Here is a 21,950-nt window from a genome sequence, read left to right as displayed (position 1 = left end):
TATATGGACCTTAGGTTTTCACCATTTTTTAAAAAATATAAATTTATTTACTTTTGGCTGCGTTGGGTCTTTGTTGCTGTGCGCAAGCTTTCTCTAGTTGTTGAGAGTGGGGGCTACTCTTCCTTGTGGTGCAGGGGCTTCAGTAGTTGTGGCTCACGGGCTCAGTTCCTCCACGGCACGTGGGATCTTCCCGGACCAGAGCTCGAACCCATGTCCCCTGCATTGGCAGGCAGATTCTTAACAACTGTGCCACCAGGGAGGTCCCTCACCATTTGTTGAATAGGGGCTCATACAAGAAGATCTCCATAGTCTCTTCCAAGTACAAGGTGACATGATTTCAAGTTAAATTTGTGTTCCAGTGTGTTTATACATTGAAGCACAAAATTGTAATAAAAATTCTCACTGTACTCACTCAAGTGATAAAATCCTATAAAGGGATATTAAGCAGACTTTCCGCTTACAGAAAATTACTGTACTCTTGTGTGTTATACTGTAAAGCCATAAACTGAAAAATGTCATAAAAGCAATCTGTAGATCTCATCAGAGAGTTGTCAGTTTTTTTAGTTCAGCACCCAACACTCCAGCGTTAACAACAGTGTTGTTGTTAACAACAAAAGTCAAAAGTCAACCCTGTCTGATTCTAATTCTAATTCTAAATCAGGGTCTATCAGTTGCCAAGCTCATAGAGAGTAAAAATGACTTTTGAGGTCTGAACAGTCAGTGGCTTGGAATGAGTCATGAAAATGAAACATGCAGGTCCTGGTGGTAGCCTTAGGTGACAAGTATCATCTAAACTACATCCAGCTCAGAGGTCAGGATCTATGGACAATCTGCTGAACTAAGGCTCCTAATTTCTCTAGTCCCCTGAACAATCAGCTATAATTATCTCAAGCTATATATAAAACTTATTTATCAGTTAGCTCTATAAAGTGGGTGGTAAATTTTCAGTCATTACATACTGTATATCTGGTTGTGTGTGTCAGAGAATACACTGGTGAATATAAAAGCTGAATGACATATGAACCTTAAGGAGTTTTAAAAAAAAAGTAGATTAGTAACTAACGTTTTTCTTTTCTTCACATAATCAAAAGCATGTTTACATTTTCTAAAGTGTGTGTTTTAAGATGAAGCTGGGTTAAAGCTATTAGGATACCTGTTTAGTGCTTTCAGTTAATAGTTGTAGTAAATGTAGGAAGAATTATGCTTTATTTTGCATTATGTAGTGTGTCAGTAGTTGGTAATTGGAAAGAAGAACAAACCAGGAGCCTGGAAACTTGGATAATAATTATGGCTCTGCCTTTGAGTGATTCTGTTAATACACGTGGGCTCTGGTTTCTTCAGCAGTGTAGGACTAGATTATTTTTAAGATCCTGACCAGCTCAAAAAGATCAAGTCATCTAGAAATAAAGGATTTTGCTTTGACTATCCATTAGCTGCATTGTTTACCAAGGGAGTTCAATTTTTAAATGAATTAATTTTGTCTTTACATCAATTAATTTTATCTCTGACCCTTACTGTATCTAAAACAAGTGAATAATGGACCATGTCAAGGAAACTTCTTTTGGCATAAATTCGTATTTATCTTAGGAAACTGTCCTTGGATAATCATGACATAGAAAATATCTCCTTTGGGTGCCTGGCCCGTGGGTAAATTTATTTTATACATAAAATGATTCTTGCTAAGACAAGTTTGTTTCTTTTGGAAAAATGTACTTTTCCCAGATTTATTTTTAAATTTATAAGCACAATAATGAACCCCTTCTCTTTCTACCCACCCCCATTCCACAGGTGAAGCAATTATGAAAATCTTATTTTTTAGTTACTCCAGACTTCTAAATTTAGGGTGTTAGAAAAGCCCTAATATATTGAGACAGGATTTTTATAGAGAGCCATAAATGAAAAGGGGTCGAGTAAAGTGATTTATTAAGACCAGAGACATGTATTATCTAAGGAAAGAATTCAGCTTTAAAACTTCCAGTTCCAGTAAAGAGATCTTTTGCCTATGTTCTTTATTTTAGTGTCTTATTATCCATCCCAGACCAAGAAAGCTAAGACGCAGATATGTGTCCATGAACAAGTAATCTTACCTCTTTGGATCTCAGTTTCCTTACCTGTAAAATAAAGAGGGTGAGGATAACACATTTTATAAGACTGACACATTTGCAGTATGGTAGTCTGTTTTCACCAATTATAAAGTTCTCAGAAGAGTTTTGTTTACATATTTCCCTTACCTAGTGGAACAATAAAAGGAAAAAATATAGGAAAGAGTAAGTAATAGTTTTCATAGTGTAGGTGTCTTACTTAATGCTTGAATCTCTGCTGATAATTACTCGAACTCTAAAGCTCTGATATTGAGAAGACCATGCAGCCAGACCTTGAGTTATTGATCTTTCTTTCCTACATGGATGACAATAAAGGAAGAAAGATGAATGGATCTAAGCCTCAGGACCTGGTTCTTTACATTTGGAGAACTGGACAGTTGATGGACATGCTTCCTGTTTCTGGTTGAAACCTGAAGCATTTGCCAGGCCCCCTGGCCAAGGCTCTGGGTCTTGCTTTTAATATTCTCTCTCCAAAGAGAACTGATGCTCAAAGGAACTCTTGCTGTTTTCCAGTCTCTGCCTTGAACTGTCAGTGTAGACGGGAAGAGCAGAAGATAGAGGAATGCCTTATAACAATTATAATGGAGGGCAAGAGAGCCAAAGGAGAAATAGTAACACCTAAGAAATGCCTACCATTTTCCAAGTAAGGTTGGAAAACTTCACAGATATTTTATATTTGAATTCATTAACAATTCTGTGAAGTGTAAATATTGTTACCCACATTTTATAAGATGCTCAAAAAGGTTAATAACCAGAGTTGTTACATTGCCTAGGGTCACAGAGATAGTAAATGACTGGTAGCATCATGATTTAAACCCAGGACTTCACCCCACAATATCCTGCTATGACATGTCAATATATTCACTCCTTACGTTCATATGGATTTAACCTTTTCAACATATTATTACCTTAGGAACTTTGATCTTATTTTTAAAAGGCTGCCTAATGTATTATTGAGAAAAAAAGATTTTTGGTTTGATAAAGCAGGATCGTTCTTGAGTCTTTTTTTGGTTTTGCCTTACCTTTATCATTAACATACAATCATCCAAACATTCCTTTCATTGTAATATATTTGTAATGACAGGGTTTACCAAGATGTTTGGGATTCTCAAAGATCTAAAATGAATATAAATGTTTTTAATCCCATATCTACCATCAAAAGAGGTGTTTTGCTAACACCATCATAGAAAATTTTTTTTAATTTGCCATGAACATTTGGACTTTTGAATTTTACTTCACAGCAGTATTTATTATGTTACTTTAAATTTTGTAGACAAGAGAAGAAAGGAAAATGGAAGCAATTCTGCAAGCTTTTGCCAGACTTGAAAAAAGAGAGAAAAGAAGAGAACAAGCTTTGGAAAGGATCAGCACTGCCAAAACTGAAGTTAAAACTGAATGTAAAGATGCACAGATTGTCACTGATGCTGAAGTTATTCAGGTATTATTATTCAGGTCTAGTTTTATTTTCACACTTCACCACTTTCCAATAAAATTTCCACAATTTAATTACATCTATAAAGAATTTTTGATGTGATACTAGCTTTTTAATAGCATTTTTCAAATCCTATGAGAATTTAAGACTTCAGCTATGAGACTCCACTTGCTTTGTTTTGGAGAGTAAGAAAATTTTTATTATGTCAATTTAATATATATCAGAATTCATAAAGACATTTGGGGCAGTTAGCTTCTGAAGCAGATTGATGCCATTAGATTTCAACTACTGAGTTATATAAACAACGTATTAAAAGTTCCATTCTCTTTTGAATTAGGAACAAGCAAAAGAAGAAACTGCTAGCAAGCCAACTCCTGCCAAAGTAAATAGAACTAAACAGAGAAAAAGTTTTTCTCGGAGTAGGACTCACATCGGACAGCAGCGTCGGAGACACAGAACTGTCAGCATGTGTTCAGATATCCAACCGTCTTCTCCTGATATAGAAGTTACTTCACAACAAAATGATACTGAAAATACTGTACTTGCAATAGAACCAGAAAGTGAAACTGCACTAGCAGAAATAATTACTGAAACTGAAGTTCCAGCACTTAATAAATGTCCAACAAAGTATCCCAAAACAAAAAAGGTATGTGATTCTTAATGAATGTAAGAACTGTTTTTTAACAAATGTCTTATGATGTTAAATATATTCATGTTTTAGGAATTCAGTCTATAACATCTCATAAGGAAGAGTGATAGAGTCGTGGTTTTTATACTAGCAAAGTTTTAAACTAAGAATGAGAATTGCAAAACTGTAAAATCAGTTAATAGAAATGTTTGCATCATTAAAATATCCAGTATATCAAGGCTTCCTTGTAGTATTGCAATTCTGATTTCTAATGATTTAATTTTGCCTACTTTATGTACTAAACTACACTTCTCAGAAACAACTAGTTTGAGATGAGTTATCCTTTCTTTATAGTTTTTATAAATTTCATGGTAAAGGTAGATTACAAGAATTAAGTGTGAAGAAATTGTTGATTTCCATAGAATGTAGTAGGATGTGAAAATTTATAAGGAAGGGTAGTTTCATTTTAATTTTATTGGAGTGTAGTTGATTTACAATGTTGTGTTAGTTTCAGGTATACAGCAAAGTGATTCAGTTATACACATGCATACATGCATTCTTGTTTTCTCATATAGCTTATCACAGAATATTGAGTTCCCTGTGCTATACAGTAGTAGGTCCTTGTTGGTTATCTTATTATCTATAGTAGTGTGTATGTGTTCATCCCAAGCTTCTGATTTATCCCCCCCACCCCGTTTCCCCTTAAGTCTGATTCTGTTTTGTAAATAAGTTCATTTGTTTCTTTTTTAAAAAAATTAGATTCCACGAGTGCTATCATGATATTTGTCTTTCTCTGACTTACTTCACTTAGTATGATCATCTCTAGGTCCTGCTGCAGTGAACTTTGGGGTGCATGTATCCTTTCAGATTACGGTTTTCTCCGGATGTATGCCCAGGAGTGGGATTACCAGATCATATGGTAGCTCTATTTTTAGTTTTTTAAGGAACCTCCATACTGTCTGTACCAATTTACATTCCTACCAACAGTGTGGGAGGGTTTCAGGAAGGGTAGTTTTAGGTCAATTTATTAATAAAAATCTGTCAAAAACTACTGTCAGATTTAATGAAGCAATTGTGGTAAACAATCACCGAGATAAACCAACCTGAGCTTTACAGGAAGGCCAGAAATACAGAACACCCTTATGAAGCTTTGTTTTTCTCCCATTCTGAGTACAGCAGATTGGAGCAGATACCAAAGTGCAACCCTTAGGCTCTCTGGGCAGTGGGGTAGATCATAAATGGATCCTTCTCACGCCCTTCTACAACAAAATACTTTGAAACCCACTTTATCTGGTCTTTGTTCTTACCAAATTCAGTATAGTTTGTAGGTACTGTGAAACCATGAGAAGTATACTTCGTAAATATCTAGGAGGAACCTGGGAGTATACTTCAGTGGCGAGTCAAAGGATTAGACAGAGACGATCTAAACACCGCTCTGATTTGAAGTCTGTGCTCACCTTTGCACCTTGGATCCTGAACAAGCAAGCGAGCACTTGATTTTGACAATGAGCAGTTACTTTTGCCCACTTTGGGAGGACAAAAAGTAGCTGCAGATTTTCTCCATAATTTGGATTAGTGAGAAAGAAAAAAGATTCATGTTTAAAAGAAAAGCTACTTTTGGGAATTCCCTGGTGGTCAGTGGTTAAGACTCTGCACTCTCACTGCTGAGGGCCCAGTGGGTTCAATCCCTGGTCTGGGAACCAACATTCCACAAGCTGCACAGTGCAGGAAAACAAAACAAAAGGCTGCTTTCTTGACTGCAAATATGATACAGTCCCTGCCCTTTAATTATTAAATGACTAAACTACTGTGGCACTATAGATTTAATTCCCTGGTCTTGAGATACAGGTTCCTGTATCCTGATTCTCTCTAAAAAAAAAAAAGCCTTTTTCCCACAAGTTTTGCGTGTGATATAATACTGCTATTTTAAACAACATTACTGTTTGACAGAGTACCAAATTATTGTGATTTCCTATAATGTAAAGGCTGCCTTCAGTTTCACAAATGGCACTTATTCTGTGCCAGATACTCTATGAAGAGCTTTGGCTATTTAACTCTTGTAATCCTTACAATAACCCTATTTGTAGAGCTAGTTTCTCTCATGACCCTTCTTTTATAGATCTGGATTGAGATGTAGAAAAGTTATGTAACTTGCTTGAGGTAACGGTAAGTGGCAAAGCCGGGATTCACACCGGGGCAGTCTGTTGCAGACTCCCAAGTGCTTTAGCCCCACTGTTGCTTGTCCTAGAAAGGAAGTTTACATACATTGAAAAAAGGAAGGAAAGAAAAGATGCCAAAATGCTTATAGTGATTATCTCTAGAAGACAGGATGTGGGTAGACTGTTTTTTTAATGTATGTATTTCTGTATGTGTATTGTGAGAATGTATGTGTAAATACATATACACTAGTTTTTCTACATATTCTACAAATTACATTTATAATAAAAATTAAAGGAGTATAATTTGATAACTAGATAGAAAAGATATAAGTGCCCACACAGCAAGGAAAATGTGCTTGAGCTGAGAAATGTAATCCTTATTTCCATGCCCATTACATCTGAACTTTACTAAATAACTAGTTCTTAAAAAAAGAAAAAGTTGAGTAATCATTATACTTTAGGATCAGGTATATTCATACAGACAGTAAAGAGTGAACTATGTACACTGTAGATGCAAAAAAATAAACAGAACTAAGAAAGGGATTATGTGAATTTTCAAAGCATGGGAACTTAGAAATTTCAACCCCCTTAAATCATTAGTGATTGTCAATGCCGACAGCTTTAAAAAAATATATATATTTTTATATATATATATATAATATATATATATTATATATATATAATATATATATATTTTATATATATATATATATATATATATATATATATATGCACTGGCCTCATCTGGAGATTCTGATGAGCAGCCAGAGTAGAAAACCACTGCCTAGGGCTTCCCAAGTGGCGCAGTGGTCGCGAGTCCGCCTGCCAATGCACAGGACACGGGTTTGTGCCCCGGTCTGGGAAGATCCCACCATTGCCGCGGAGCGGCTGAGCCCGTGAGCCATGGCCGCTGAGCCTGCACGTCCCGCAACGGGAAAGGCCGCAGCAGTGAGAGGCCCGCGTACCGCAAAAAAACAAACAACAAAAAAAACACTGCCTAAAGTCTGACAAACTAAACATTTTACACATAATATAGAAGCAGTTTAGTGTTTGTGTTTTTAAGACAGTACTGAGGTCTCCTAGATTTTTACTATTTTATAAAAATATCATGTGTTTTGTTCCTACAAAGTATAATTGTGTAAAAAATTTTAGTAATAAGTGTAGATAACCAAGGAAATGCAGAATGACTTATATTGACTTTTTAGACATCATATATGAAGGATTTAAATTAATCTCTCATTTTAGATATGTCAGTTACAAATTTGGTATTAGAATATTCTATAGGAGAATCTGTATAATTACATATATAGTGATCCAGATTTTCCTTCTCTCTAGCACTTGGTCAATGAATGGTTAAGTGAGAAGAATGAGAAGACGGGAAAACCTTCAGACACCCTTTCAGAAAAGCCTCTGCGCATAACTACAGATCCTGAAGTGTTAGCTACACAGCTCAATTCTTTACCGGGTCTCACTTATAGTCCGCATGTATACTCTACTCCTAAGCACTACATTAGATTCACTTCACCATTCCTTTCAGAAAAAAGGAGAAGAAAAGAACCTCCTGAAAACATTTCTGGCTCATGCAAGAAGGTAAACTTTTCTTTGGATATGAAACTCTAGTATGAGCCAAAAGCCATTCTCATTCCTTACTCTACCAGTCCTGGTAGTGAGATGCTTTTGGAATTGGCTGTATATTTATAGGATATGTAAACAGCTACAAACTGATTTCTCTTCATTTATTGTTCTATGTATTTCAGCGGTGGTTGAAACAAGCTCTGGAAGAAGAAAACTCAGCAATTTTACACAGATTTAATTCACCCTGTCAAGAAAGATCCAGAAGTCCTACAGTCAATGGTGAAAATAGAAGTCCACTACTATTAAATGATAGCTGTTCTCTTCCAGGTAGAATTTCTTTTCAGTGTTGTTCTAGTGTGGAGAATGTGGCAGGATATATATAGCATATATATATTCTAATTATTATGTACCTTTCAAAAGAAGCGCATTGTTACATATATTTTGTCTTTTCTGTTCTCCAAAGTTTTAGACGAAGGTAGACATGAAAACCTTAATTTGCAAGTACCATGTACAATATGTTGGGGCTTATGGTTGAATTTTGGGCCTAGTTGGCCAGCTGTTTTTCAACAAGATTCAAAAGGACTCTTAGAAATCAGTTAAATTAACAGCTGTACTTGTAAGATTTCTTAAGAGCCCCCCAGGCCTGTAAGCCTTCTGGCAAGATAATATGCTTGCTAACAGTGAAAATTACTAAGTTGGGGGGCGGGGTGGGGGTGGGGGAGAGATTGCTTCCTGTTATCTTTAAAAACTGTGAAATTTAGTTTCGGGGTGACAATCATCATAATTACGATTGCTGATGTTTTTTGATCTTTCCCAGAATATATTACAGATTATAGCAAATAGCAGCAGTATAATTTCTTAACTTATTTCACCAACAGATTTAACTACACCACTAAAAAAACGAAGACTCTATCAGTTACTAGATTCTGCTTACTCAGAAACCTCCACACCTACTCCTTCACCATATGCTACCCCAACTCACACGGATATTACTCCTACGGATCCATCATTTGCCACTCCTCCACGGGCAAAGTCAGACGATGAAGCTTGTAGAAATGGTTATAAGCCCATTTATTCACCAGTTACCCCAGTAACTCCTGGCACACCGGGAAATACCATGCACTTTGAGGTGAGAAAAAACAGAAACAAAAACCCATGGGGATGGGGCTTCTTTAATAGCTATTTTTTCCTCCCTTTAATAATTAGTGTACTGAGAGCAGGGAAAAAAAGTTCTTAAGAATCTAAGAGCGAAAATTTGGAACATGCATTTGTGAATTTAAACTTTATTTTTTTATTAAAATGCACATAACTTCCATTTCATCTGATTGATATACAAAAAGTCAGACTAAATGACTATGTGTATCAAAGTGACCTTAAGGCAAAATATAAGGGGAATGGAAATAAAAAAGTCTAAAACCAAAGTCTGTGTAGTAGTTTCTCATTTTAAGTTCTCATTTCTATAAATATCATGGGTTTGTTACCATATTTTAATTTTCAATTATGATTATTTCTTTTATGTAGAATATTTCTTCCCCAGAAAGTTCTCCAGAAATTAAGAGACGCACTTATAGTCAAGAGGTAAGGAGATACTAAAAAAGGTTTTTTAAATCGGTGACTTTTCCCTAGTATCATTATAAATTGTTGGTAGATTTAATGTAACTAGCTTCCAAATGTGGTTATTTGTGTAATTTTTTTTTTTTTTAATTCTGTAAACAGGGCTTTGACAGATCTTCAACCATGTTAACATTGGGGCCTTTTAGAAATTCTAATTTAACTGAACTTGGTCTGCAAGAAATAAAGACTATTGGTTATACCAGCCCTAGGAGTAGGACTGAAGTCAGTAGGCAGTGCCCTGGAGAAAAGGAATCTGTGTCAGACCTTCAACTGGGACTCGATACAGTCGAGCAAGCTGCCTTACATAAAACCATGGAAACACCTGCACATGATAGGACTGAGTCTAACAGCCAACTGGAATCTGCTCACTCTGGACGGGGCCCAATATATTCTTCCTGGGTAAAGAGTCCTGACAGAACAGGAGTTAACTTCTCAGTAAACTCCAACTTGAGGGACCTGACACCCTCGCATCAGTTGGAGGTTGGAGGAGGCTTCCGAATAAGTGAGTCAAAGTGCCTGATGCAGGATGATACTAGAGGCATGTTTATGGAAACACCTGTGTTTTGTACTTCAGAAGATGGGCTTGTATCTGGTTTTGGACGGACTATTAATGACAATTTGATCGACGGAAGTTGCACACCCCAGAATCCACCACAAAAGAAAAAGGTTACAAATTTAACGATTTATAGTCCTTTTAATAGTGTTTTTTTCATACTACTTCTGAGGGTAATTAGTAGTTATAATATGTACTGTGTAAGGCATTCATACTTTATTCATATTGAATTATTGACACGTACATTTTTAAACCTTTTGTAAATGCTCAGTGAATTAGATTATGTTTGCAGAGAGCTAGTGATAACGGAAAATTCCTATAAGGAGCATGGTTTCAGAGAGATTGAAACCTCAAGGTGATTTATTTCACTGAAAGAGTAACTTTTTAAAGATAACCACTTCCCAACCAAATAAACAGAATTGAATAATATTTGTGTTCTTATTACCCTTATTTTACATAGAACAGGCAGCCGATATAGAAGAAATGCCTCTTTCCTCATCCTTAATACCTACAGTATTTAGGCCATGGATATAAAAGTATTTATTATATAAATAATAAGTTCCCTGATTTACCACCATTATTTGGTTGGCAGACATACCGAGACAATTAGAATGCCTTATTTCAGATCAGTGGGAGAAACTACAACACGTATTTTATTTGTTAATAGGCTTATTGCTTTGCAAGTCGAAAGAATTTTAGTGATGTGTGCTTTTAATTTTTATAACAGAGTCCAGTTGGCAACTTTGTGGGAAGCAATATAGTATAGTGGAAAGAGCACGGGCTTTCAAGTAAGACCTAGGTTCGAATCCCGGCTCCAACACTCACCAGCTGTGTGACCTTGAGTGAGTGAGTTACTCAATTTCCTCATCTGTAAAATGGGGATGATAATATACCTATTTCATAGGGTTGTTGTGAGGATTAAATGAGATAATGTATGTAAATCATCTAAATACAATGCCTGGCATATAGTAGGCATTTGATAATTGTTAATTATTATTGTTTGTTCAGAATCAAATTATTTTATATAATTTTCTTAATGTAAATATAGTAATTCTCTTTAGAAAAAAAAAGAATAGATTGACACTGACATATAAAAACAAGGATAAAAGATTTGCTTTTCCTTATCTTTCTTGCTTAAGGTTTCTCTATTAGAATACCGGAAAAGACAACGTGAAGCTAGGAAAAGTGGCTCTAAGGCAGAACACTTTCCACTGGTTAATGTATCACCTCACACAAGTGGAAACTTGAGCAGCAACAATGCTGATGGGTGTGCCAACGGGAATGAAAATGGGGAGCAGATAGAAAGCACTGCTAGCCTACCTTTACCAACACCAGCTACAGTTTATAATGCTACTTTGGAAGAAACCAGCAATAACTGTCCTGTTAAGGAAGCTTCTGCCAGTGAAAAGAATGAACCAGAAGTTCAATGGTAAGCTGCCTGTTGGAAAAAAAAAAAACCTAACTAACTGGTAACTTTAGAACTACAAGTAATATACCTTATGACAGTAGTCTTTGTTATTTTATCATCCAGTCACATAGCTGATTCTGAACGGAGCTTATATATTTGTAAAGATTGGTAGTGTGCTGTTCTGAAAAACAACAAAGTTTTTGTTAATCAGCTGCCTTCCTGTTTGTTGTTCTCCTAAAGCAGAGGAGGTTTGTGATCATAATTTTGACAGATCCTTTTTGCTGATAAGAGTTTTAAGCCAGTTAAGTATTTCCCTGCATCATTAAAGGTCCATTATAGCTACTCCTTGATAATTTTCACACAAATATTCCTCTCCAAAGAACCTTTATCCTAGTCAACATCTGGCAGTTTCTTTGTCACCCTTACCAGTTGCCTTGAGAGTACAGCCATGTTTAGTGTTTCTTCGATAGGAATAGAAGAAGCTGGATACAGAAGGGTCCTGCAAAGGGCAGGAGGCCACATTCACTTTGCTCCATGGTCCTCTTACCTCTGAGCTTCCTGCTAGCCTTATAATCCAGACCCAAGGTAATTTGTCAGGGGTATATGTGGTCCCTTTGGTAACCTGAAGTGACGTTCTGAATGTTGTTTTGCTACCCCCTTCAACAACCCCCTCCTTTTCACCAAGAAATTGCTTAAGACAAAGGAATGGCGTCTGCTTGAGTTCTTCAAATAAATGAGGATAAAAGTCTCAGTTTTGGGGGGTGTTGTGGGCTGGGGTGGGGAGCTGTTTTCAAAGCTTTTCCCCAACGAGCAAAAGCCTTTATCTGAAAGGCTATGTTGGCCATCAGGGGACACAAACTGATCTAGCTGGCAGCAGCTTCTGAACTGATGTTATGACTTGATTTTAAAGGACCGCCTCAACTTCAGTGGAGCAAGTGCGAGAGAGAAGTTATCAGAGAGCTTTACTACTCAGTGATCACCGAAAAGATAAAGATAGTGGTAAGTGAGCTTGTTGCTTTGCCGAAAAGTGGAGTCAGCTAATCACTCTGCACCCCCGTTCTGTGCTTCTAATGTTCTCTTTGGGTCTGCTTCTGCTTCATCTCTAGGGGGAGAGTCACCATGTGTCCCATGTTCACCGATTCATGTTCCGTCTTCACCTTCATCTCATTCAAATCACATTCCCCAGTTGCAACCCAAGGGCCCAGTCCCTTCTTTCAGTGAACTTATGGAAGGTCAGTAAGCAGATGACCTATCATGGTGGTGGTTTTAAATACCTTTTCAGAAAGGAGAGAGAGAGCCTTTATAAGACGTTGGTTTGAATAGTAGAATGTACGTCCGAGTGTTAGTAAAAAGCAGTATTTATCGTGCAGTTTTACATTTTCTATGGTTCCTTACGCTTTACAGATCCTGATCCTGAAAATCCAGAACCCACGACTACAAGTGAATGTGCGTCCCCAGATCCTTCCCAAAATACTTGTAAAAGCCCTTCAAAAATGAGCAAGGTAAAATAACATTGACCTTTGAACGTGGCCCTTCAGAAAAGTGGATGGTAATGTGCACATGGAGGTTTTTCTGCTGTACCAAGGATCAGTTTCTGATTTCTGGACACTTCTCCTGTTCAAGTTCCCATGTGCTGAACGTACTTCAGCAGCTTACACTTGCTCCAAGAGTTCCTTCCACCCCTTCCTTATCCTAGTGTCTAGGAAATTCATAGTCTTTTCATAAAATATTTGACCGGCCAGCCAGTTAATTCTCTAAAAACAAACGGTCAGGTGACATTAATTTAAAAGAAATGCTGCCTCTATCCTGGATCATCAAGACATGATAATCCAGTGGGGCAATATCTTTGGAAACGTAACGATGAGGAAATCTGAGATTGACTTTTTCTTTCTGCTTAAAGAACATCATTATATATTCAAATAGTCTTATCCTTGGATTACCTGAACTTGAACAATGGAAAAGGTATTACAAGTGAAAACAGTTGGGGGGAGCAGGTTTATCTACCCAAGCAAATTTATCCTTAGGTGGAGTATAGAAATTTCAATTATGGAATTGAAACTTGCCTGCAGTGTTTAAGTGTGGTTCTTTCAGAATAGGAGTCAAAGACAGGTTTCACTGCTCAGGGGAAAAAAGGCAGATTAATTTCCTTAACTTGTCTTCAATAAAATTTCAGGGAATTCAGTTGAAGCTTATTATCAGAACTTGCTCAACTACTTAAAAAAACTGGCGTTTTAACATCTCAAGCCTCTGTAGTTGTCCTCCTCTCAGACCTCTTATTCCCTGCCCCCGTTCCAATTAATATTTAGCTAACATTAAATACCAGTAATAACAAACCTCAGTGTACACAGAATATTTCTAAAGTTTATATAAATTTTCTTCTCACAGCCTGGTTCACCGGGACCTGTAATACCTGCCCAGCCACATGGGAAAATACTCACAAAACCAGATTCCCACTGGGAGGGAGCAGTTACTGTGTCAGAAGCTGAGAACGGTGTCCACCTGAAAACAGAACTCCATCAAAAACATCTGTCAAGTAACACCCAAGCACTTTCGAAGAATCATCCTCCACAGCCACTTGTTCGCAGTTCATCTGAGCAACTTGCACAGAAGCTGCCTTCCGCGCCCGTGAAGTTGCACTGTCCTCCATCACCTCACGTAGAAAATCCTCCAAAGTCGTCGACGCCCCACACGCCTGTACAACACGGTTATCTTTCACCAAAGCCTCCTTCACAGCAGTTAGGCTCTCCCTACAGGCCTCACCACTCACAGTCACCTCAAGTTGGAACACCTCAGCGAGAGCCTCAAAGAAATTTTTACCCAGCAGCACAGAACCTTCAAGCCAGTACGCAGCAGGCCCCTTCTGGAGCGCTGTTCACGCAGACGCCCTCAGGACAGCCCCCGGCAGCGCTCAGTCAGCAGTTTACCCAGTCGAGCCTGGGCGGCGCGGCCCCACCACCCCCGCCCCCCCCGCCCCCCCCCTCGTCTTCTTACTATCAAAACCAGCAGCCCTCCGCAAACTTTCAGAGCTATAATCAGCTGAAAGGCAGTCTTTCCCAACAAACTGTGTTTACATCAGGACCAAATCAAGCTCTTCCCGGCACCACGGGCCAGCAAGCCGTTCCGGGACATCACGTGACTCCAGGGCACTTTCTGCCTTCGCAGACCCCTCCCGTTCACCACCAGACCTCCGCCGCCGTAGTCCCACCCCCGCCTCCCCCTCCTCCCGCTCCAGGACCACACCTCGCCCAGCCACAGCCACACTCCGTAGCACACGGCGTGGGGCCTGTCCACGCTGTCGCCCCTGGGTCCCACGTTCACTCTCAAACGACTGGACACCGTCTGCCACCCCCACCTCCCCCTCCCGCCCCGCATCACCATCCACCGCCCCACCCCTCCACGGGACTCCCAGGTCTGCAAGCACAACACCAGCACGTGGTGAGCTCCGCCCCTCCACCACCCCCTCCGCCGCCGCCTTCCGGTGTTCTGGCTTCCGGACATCATACCCCATCGGCTCCAGCCTTACACCACCCACCTCATCAAGGACCTCCACTTTTTCCTTCAAGTGCTCATCCAGCTGTACCACCGTACCCCTCGCAAGCTACTACACATCACACCACTCTGGGACCGGGACCCCAACACCAGCCTTCTGGAACAGGGCCACATTGTCCTTTACCAGTCGCAGGTCCTCATCTCCAGCCCCAAGGACCAAACAGTATTCCCACACCTACCGCTTCAGGGTTCTGTCCTCATCCTGGCTCTGTGGCCCTGCCACATGGGGTTCAAGGACCTCAGCAGGCATCTCCAGTGCCTGGACAGATTCCAATTCACAGAGCACAGGTGCCACCAACATTTCAGAACAATTACCATGGTTCAGGGTGGCATTAAAATAGACTCCAAAAACTTTTTAAAATGTTCTGTAAGATAAACTGTACATTTCATATGTACCTGTTAAGGTACTTTTTAAAGCTTGTACATGAAACTTTGTATAAAAAACAAAACAAAAAAACACCAGTGCTCTCTCATTGTATTTTTCCCATTTTTGCTTTTTAAAAAAATCCCTTAAAAAATGTGCTGTTAAGCCAGTGTAGGTATCTTTTATTTTGTAAGTGAACATTCCAGCTGTTTTTCTGGCAGTAGATTTGATGCTACATGATCTTTAAATTTTATTGTTGGAATTAAATTCATTTAGTGAATGTTTTCTATATTATTATGTTATACATATGCATTAAATACACGGCTAAGTAATGGCAGTACGAGGATTTTCTTTCTATCAATCAGCAGTTCTGTGAGTGCATCTTATGTATAAAAAAAATGCAATACAGATTTTTAGTTTGGTGTGAAGATGGCTCATTTTGTTTTATCGGTTATTTGCAAGCAAAATGTAATATAATGTACAGATGATTTTTAATGTCTCCTGAAAAACTGTAAATACTGCATTTCTTTTGCGTATATAATCGCTTACAGCTTTTCTCATTTGACATATAGCACTGTACATATGACATGTCTTTGCAAAACTGTGTGATCTTTGTGAAAGTAGTACAGTATATGGCCTTTAATTCCTCTATTTTAAATATACTGTCACATTGAAGCACTGGTTGGGCATTTTAATTCATGTTAATAAACCACAATTATGTCAGTTTTACCAAATTGTCCTGTACCACTTCTGAGATTGGGGTCTGTTTATGCAAGTGTTTTTACAGAAGTTACCTTTTCCAGATAGAGTTTGTAAGGAGCCTTCCATTTTCTTTCGCAACTACTACCTCAGCTGGACGGGACTGCAGCAAGATCAGGAGGCGGTAAAGGCTTGTTCCTGGAAGGTTCCTACGTGTTATTGTTTTGCAGGAGCAGGAGCCATGAGAAACTACCGTGCTACGCAAATGCTGCACACGTTTGCTTATATCTGACATCGTACAAGATGAGTCCATTCCATTGAAGCGTCCCGTGATTCAACTACAGACTAATTTACAGCTGTTTGAAAGTACGGAATATTTTACCTAAAAACACAGGAATATCTAATTTGTACATGTTAGAACATGACTGAGATGTCCTACTGATGAACCAAAATTAGTTGAAAACCTTAACATTTACTGTCTAGCTATAGTATTTTAAAGAGTAGCAGGAAATTTTACAAATTTGTTTTGGGTGTACAAAACTACAGGAAAAAGGCATTCTTAGCTCTCTCAAGTGAAATGAAAGTGCCCTCTCAAGTGAACATTTTATTGCTGAAATACAAAATACTAGTTATTATTTTGGAATAATAAATTCTTATTGTCTTCTACCTCTCAGGAGGATTAAGTATAAACCAATAGCAGTGACAGTATTTGTCAACATAGTTCACCATCCAATTACTTGACATAATTTGACACAGTATACAAATTCTGTGTATTGGAGAAAAAAGTAAACAGACTAAAAATGACTAAGATTGGCAGTAGTATGTCATGTTTTTACACTTTTAATTTCCATTTCCTTTTGAAAACAGCTACATTAACACAGCTGTGTTTAGGGCTCAATCCTAATCAAGTTTTAGAACTTAGGTCAACTTTGCCATCCTTGATTATCAAACAAGATTCTACTTATGGTATTTGCTAAAGAAATACCTGTCCACGAAGAAGTGGCTTTACATCATCCAGTCATCCACTCCCCCCCACCCCCCCCACCGATAGTTTCAAACAGAAGACAAAGTTAACTAGCATAGTGAACTATGAATATTCACACCTCTTTAAAAGGACTGTCCTAAAGATTTCAATTCCTCATAGTTTTAGATTTGCCTACTATACAAATAATGTATACGGAAGCTTTTCTGTAAACTGCATTAATTTCTTAAAAAAAATTAATGGGAGAAAACTGAAATTTAAGAAGTAATTTCACCGGCAGATACAAACTGAAGTTCTCTACCCCAGCTGTTAACTAGCTACGGACAATCCAAGTATAGGAAGAAGCAAGTTAGTAAATCAGTTTTCACCTAGAAAGCTAATGCTTTTTTGAAGCTCCTATTATATCCACTTTTCCTCTGCCTTGGGGCAGTTCTAATTTCCAGACAGCCAGCTTCTGAATCTGCTATCATCACATATGTGATCCACTGCTTGTCATTTTCCATGATGACTTCACATGGACTAGAGAAAGGAAAAAATAGGACATTCAACTGAAATCACGGAGCTGGCTATAGTGTTCTGCATAAACCAGTGGTTCTCGTTTAGCTTATATGCATTCATCATCATCAAGCCACCAAGAATCTGCTAAAAACCATACCATACCTAACACAAATGTATATTCCTTCTAGAACAATTGTTTTTACATTTATAAACTAGTTAGGCTATTTTATCCTAAATTAGAGATCCTTACAAAGTTCGTAATTATCTGGATTATTTTCTAACATGAGCCCAAACTGTATTAGACAAATTTCATTCAGGTGTGCCATAACCCTGATAAAAATTCTTATGGACTTAGGGAAGACATACGTGAACTCCGTGGTTCTCGTGAGAATGGTTCCTGTGCAAATTGTGGATGGCATCACTGGTCTACAGCCACTATCTTTCACGGAACCTACAAGGTCACCTACAGCCTCAGAAGAAAAACTTAGCATGCACATTTCATAAATGAATGGTATCTTCCACCTCACAGCGATATGATCTAATGCTAACTCCTAAGAGGATTACGTGTCTTGTTCCCTCACAGTGAATACTATTAAAAAAGAAGAAAACTGACAATGCGCAAACAAAATGTAACTAGTATGTTTTTGATGAAACGTGAATGAAAAAGGTTCACAGAAATTCTAGGTAATGGATCTATACTACAGCATCTTTTCTAGATCCATATCCTACCCTTACAAAACAATGAATGTTTTCCTCGTATTAAGCCTTAATGCATGTTCTACAACTACCTTTCCTGCTACAGGAATGCTGATACTTCCTTTCGTTCTGGTTACACTGCATTGAAAGGATAGCAAATGTTTATTGATTCTATCGCTTCAAATATAGGCCAATGACCAAGGCAATGTCTGGAAAAGAAACCCAAAACACTTTTAATTTTTAAGACAACTGCAAGCACCTCAAACAACGGATTATTGTTACAACACTTGTTAACTTTTCACAATCTAGTTATTGCAAAGGCATATGGATAAATGTTAATGGACAAAGTCAAGAAAAACGAGGCACCTTGAGGAATGTAAAACAAAAAAAATTCAATCCATTGATTTCTAAAAGAGGCTAAATGTACCTCTATATATTACATTCTAAAATTGTATTGCCTACTATGGTCTGTGTTCTGGATTCTACAGTTTTAAGGAAATGCATAAACAAAATTGTGTGCAATCTGCAAAGGGAAAAAATCATTTTCTCAACTTCAACGCATGGAAAGACAATGAAAAAGCTAGTAAAATGTGTTGTAGCCACACACTAAACTGTCCCTGGAATGAATGCAATCCCTGTTACCTCTGAGATGTTAGTATTCTGCCCACTGCACTGCAAATTGTACATATCATACCTTGGTTCTAGACAAACACGAGCAAGCTTTTCCAAAAAAATATATTTTTTCACTCCACACACTGAACATGTTTCTCTTGTCCAATTTAATCTATGTAGAGTTTAACTTACAGGGCTTGGAGGAGGCAACACCACATGGTACCAGGCTACCACATTTTTAAAGGGAAATTGCTCTTTTTCCTTAAAAGTACCTTTAATTTAAAATATGCAAAAATATGAATGGGAGTGCTAAACTATAATACGTAGTTTAGAATGAGAAGCATGTCTTTTCTTTGTATAAAGTGCCATATAGGGAATGATATAACCCAGAGCCAGTTGTTTAAAATCCAATGCAAAAGGACTGTCACGGAATGAAAAGTTTGCACAACTCCTCGGAGCAGTTAAAGTCCATTACATGCAACTTAGGCTACAAAGCACTCAAGACTGGGTAGCTTTTCTGAAATTTGAGTCCCCATCCCATATTTAATGGAAATTAACATTTACAGGGTGCATTTACATACACTATAATACAGGAATGATGTCCCTTTGCCAGAAGATCAAATTGTACATTTCCTTGCTATTTCTTGGTTCCAACTTGATAATTTCTTAAGATTGTAAATTATATAGTACTCAGCTAAAATACTTCTTCATAAATAGTTACAAAACCTGCCAAAACACAAGGAGGAAAGTATTCTTCGTTCAAAAAAAATTGACATTTGAATGTCACACAACACAAGAAACAATGCTTAGAGACACGTTATTGTTTCCAGAAGTAAAGTGGGTCAGTAACTACTAAGCTGAAGACAAAAGGCTGCCCTTCCCCAGGATCACAGTGCACAAAAAAGCAAAATGTCAAACGACAGTACCTCAAAGCAAAATAAAAGGTCTGAGGATGAAGCCAGCTCACTTGTAATCCTGTTAAGAACGAGAGTCCCCCTTTAGGGCCAATGCACTGGACAACATGTGCCAGCTCAGAATGCGTGTGTGCAGAATCTGCTAAGAATTCAACCAAGGGTGCCGAAGGCATTCGCCCGCTGAGGCTCGTTTTTCTGGAACCATTTCTAACATTGGGATCAGGAAATCTGTAAACTGTGCAGCATCTTCATGGGGCCAACCATACTTTTCCACAAGTACATCAAAGAGGCTCCAGGGCTTCAGCTTGGTGATGTGCCGCAGCTCTCCTACAGGGAAAAACAGGCATGTCAAGAAAGCTCCAACTGTGCATTTCCCATTGTTGGTCCAGCCGGGTTCTTTACAATGAAGCAGATACCTACCTGCTCAACACTACATGACAACAGAGGCCAGCTTTCCCACAGACGAAAATGTCACATTTCAAGTAAGCTTGGTGAATATAAACAAGGGTTCATTTAAAAAGGAAGAATTCATTTGTATCAGCTCCAAGTTTCCTTAAATAAGCAGAGCACGCTGAGGACGCCCAGAATATTTTCATTTGCAGAGACTGACCGAGGCACTCTCCCCAACTTGGGATTCTTCGCAATTTGTTTAGGAAAAGCTTTAAGATACATGCTATTTAAACTCCTCGGACCATTTTTTCTGCAGCTTACCATTTTCCTCTGGAAGAGCGCTATTCAAGAGAACCTGACAGTAGTGACAGTAGAGGTGTACTTCATCGGTATAGGTGCTGTCCAGTATGGTTGCTGCCAGCTCAATGTGGCTACTGAGCGCTCAGAACGGGGTGAGCGCAACTAAGGAACAGAAGTTTAAGTTTAAATATAGCCACAAATAGCTAGTGGCGACTGTACTGGACAGCACAGCCCTAGAGCCAGCCCACATCAAATAGCATTCATCTCCACACATTTGTTGTAAAATCTAAGCTATCAGGACATCAATTTATAAAGCCTGAAGTTATACTTTTCAAAATGTGCTAACTGCAGTATGAAAAGTGGGGGTTATGAGCAGCCCTGACAGAGTGACTGACAAGCTCATAAACGGTCCACGAACTATAACAGCCTTGTTCGCAATAGGAAAAAAAGTTACTTTTAAAGTCAAACTGCCAAAAGGACAGGAGGATGGTCAGGGAGAATGACTCGTCTCCTCTGTCTGTTCACAGGAGCCGCGCACCGAGAGGCCTCCTCCGTCTGCCCCGCGGCTCCCCTCGTCCTGGGGCCCAAGCCGCCGACAACGGACACCCTCACACAGAGGCCAGTTCCTCTCTCTGCTGGCACCTGCTGTAACCTCACCAACGAGGGGGTTTGTACACGCGGCGCACTGACAGAGTGTCAGTCCAGGGCTCACAAAGGTCTTCTCAGGAGGCCAGGTCTGCTCCATCCAGCTATTCAACCCAGTGTAGATACACACCCCTCCTGCTTCTTTAGTCATAAAGAAGATAAAAGGGTATCACAGACAATTACGAAAACAAAGGAAAAAACGACTGGTAATCCACCCCACGATGACTTCTCCTTTGGGCCTACACTCTTCCAACCTGGGTTCTTATGAACTGGTCTGTCTACAGAGTAGTCATGACGATGTGCACACAATTCTGAATACAGAAATCACTAGAAGGTATTTCTCGTGAAAGGGACCGGGTGTTAAGTAAGTTCCTGGCTCCCAGGTAAAGACGGGGGACAGAGTTAAGTGTGGAGGCTGCAGGCCAGGTCTATTGTCCCGAGGCAGGTGGACCCGCCACCTTAGAGGAGACAGTGTTCCCTCTGCCAGCAGGAAACACAGTCCCCATGAGAACGAGTGGGAGCGACCACTGACCGTTCACCCCTGTAACCCAGAAATCCCCGCCGTAGGGACCCCACCTAAGGAGATAAACCCTGGCACCCACCCACCCGCCGTGCCCCCAAACTATGCTCACTGCAAAATCACATACACTCACAAAATTACAAGTGCTCAGTCATCGGAGAACGGTGGTCAAAAACACAGCCAGCCACGGTACACCCACTTGACGAGGAGTAGGTAACAGCACTCAGTAACGTGTGGGAAAGTGTATGGTAACGTGCTTAGTAGTAACGTTAGTCAAAACTGTGTTCCACATACAATCCCAGGAGCAACT

The 21,950-nt window shown here is 39.0% G+C and overlaps 2 protein-coding genes across 8 annotated transcripts in view; one reads left to right on the top strand and one right to left on the bottom strand.

Moving 5' to 3' along the window:
* KMT2E (lysine methyltransferase 2E (inactive)) overlaps window positions 1-16,356 on the top strand; it is a 98,864-nt gene extending 82,508 nt beyond the window's left edge. For 4 of the 5 annotated variants that reach the window (XM_060020278.1, XM_060020275.1, XM_060020277.1 and 1 more), the window contains 12 exons: window positions 3,376-3,540; window positions 3,872-4,180; window positions 7,657-7,911; window positions 8,079-8,223; window positions 8,775-9,025; window positions 9,418-9,474; window positions 9,613-10,176; window positions 11,203-11,492; window positions 12,382-12,470; window positions 12,578-12,703; window positions 12,876-12,973; window positions 13,857-16,356. In XM_060020278.1, the coding sequence (XP_059876261.1) occupies window positions 3,376-3,540; window positions 3,872-4,180; window positions 7,657-7,911; window positions 8,079-8,223; window positions 8,775-9,025; window positions 9,418-9,474; window positions 9,613-10,176; window positions 11,203-11,492; window positions 12,382-12,470; window positions 12,578-12,703; window positions 12,876-12,973; window positions 13,857-15,356 (3,849 nt within the window). In that variant the 3' untranslated portion in view covers window positions 15,357-16,356. The remainder of the gene's footprint in view (window positions 1-3,375; window positions 3,541-3,871; window positions 4,181-7,656; window positions 7,912-8,078; window positions 8,224-8,774; window positions 9,026-9,417; window positions 9,475-9,612; window positions 10,177-11,202; window positions 11,493-12,381; window positions 12,471-12,577; window positions 12,704-12,875; window positions 12,974-13,856) is intronic. The other variant, XM_060020279.1, reaches the window with a different exon arrangement.
* Window positions 16,357-16,376: 20 nt separating this feature from the next.
* Window positions 16,377-21,950, bottom strand: part of SRPK2 (SRSF protein kinase 2) — a 224,331-nt gene continuing 218,757 nt past the window's right edge. For all 3 annotated transcript variants that reach the window (XM_060020283.1, XM_060020281.1, XM_060020282.1), the window contains one exon: window positions 16,377-20,112. In XM_060020283.1, the coding sequence (XP_059876266.1) occupies window positions 19,928-20,112 (185 nt within the window). In that variant the 3' untranslated portion in view covers window positions 16,377-19,927. The remainder of the gene's footprint in view (window positions 20,113-21,950) is intronic.

Source organism: Delphinus delphis, chromosome 9, assembly GCF_949987515.2.
Source record: "Delphinus delphis chromosome 9, mDelDel1.2, whole genome shotgun sequence".
NCBI classification, from domain to species: Eukaryota; Metazoa; Chordata; class Mammalia; order Artiodactyla; family Delphinidae; genus Delphinus; species Delphinus delphis.
This window is presented reverse-complemented; position numbering and strand designations above follow the sequence as displayed.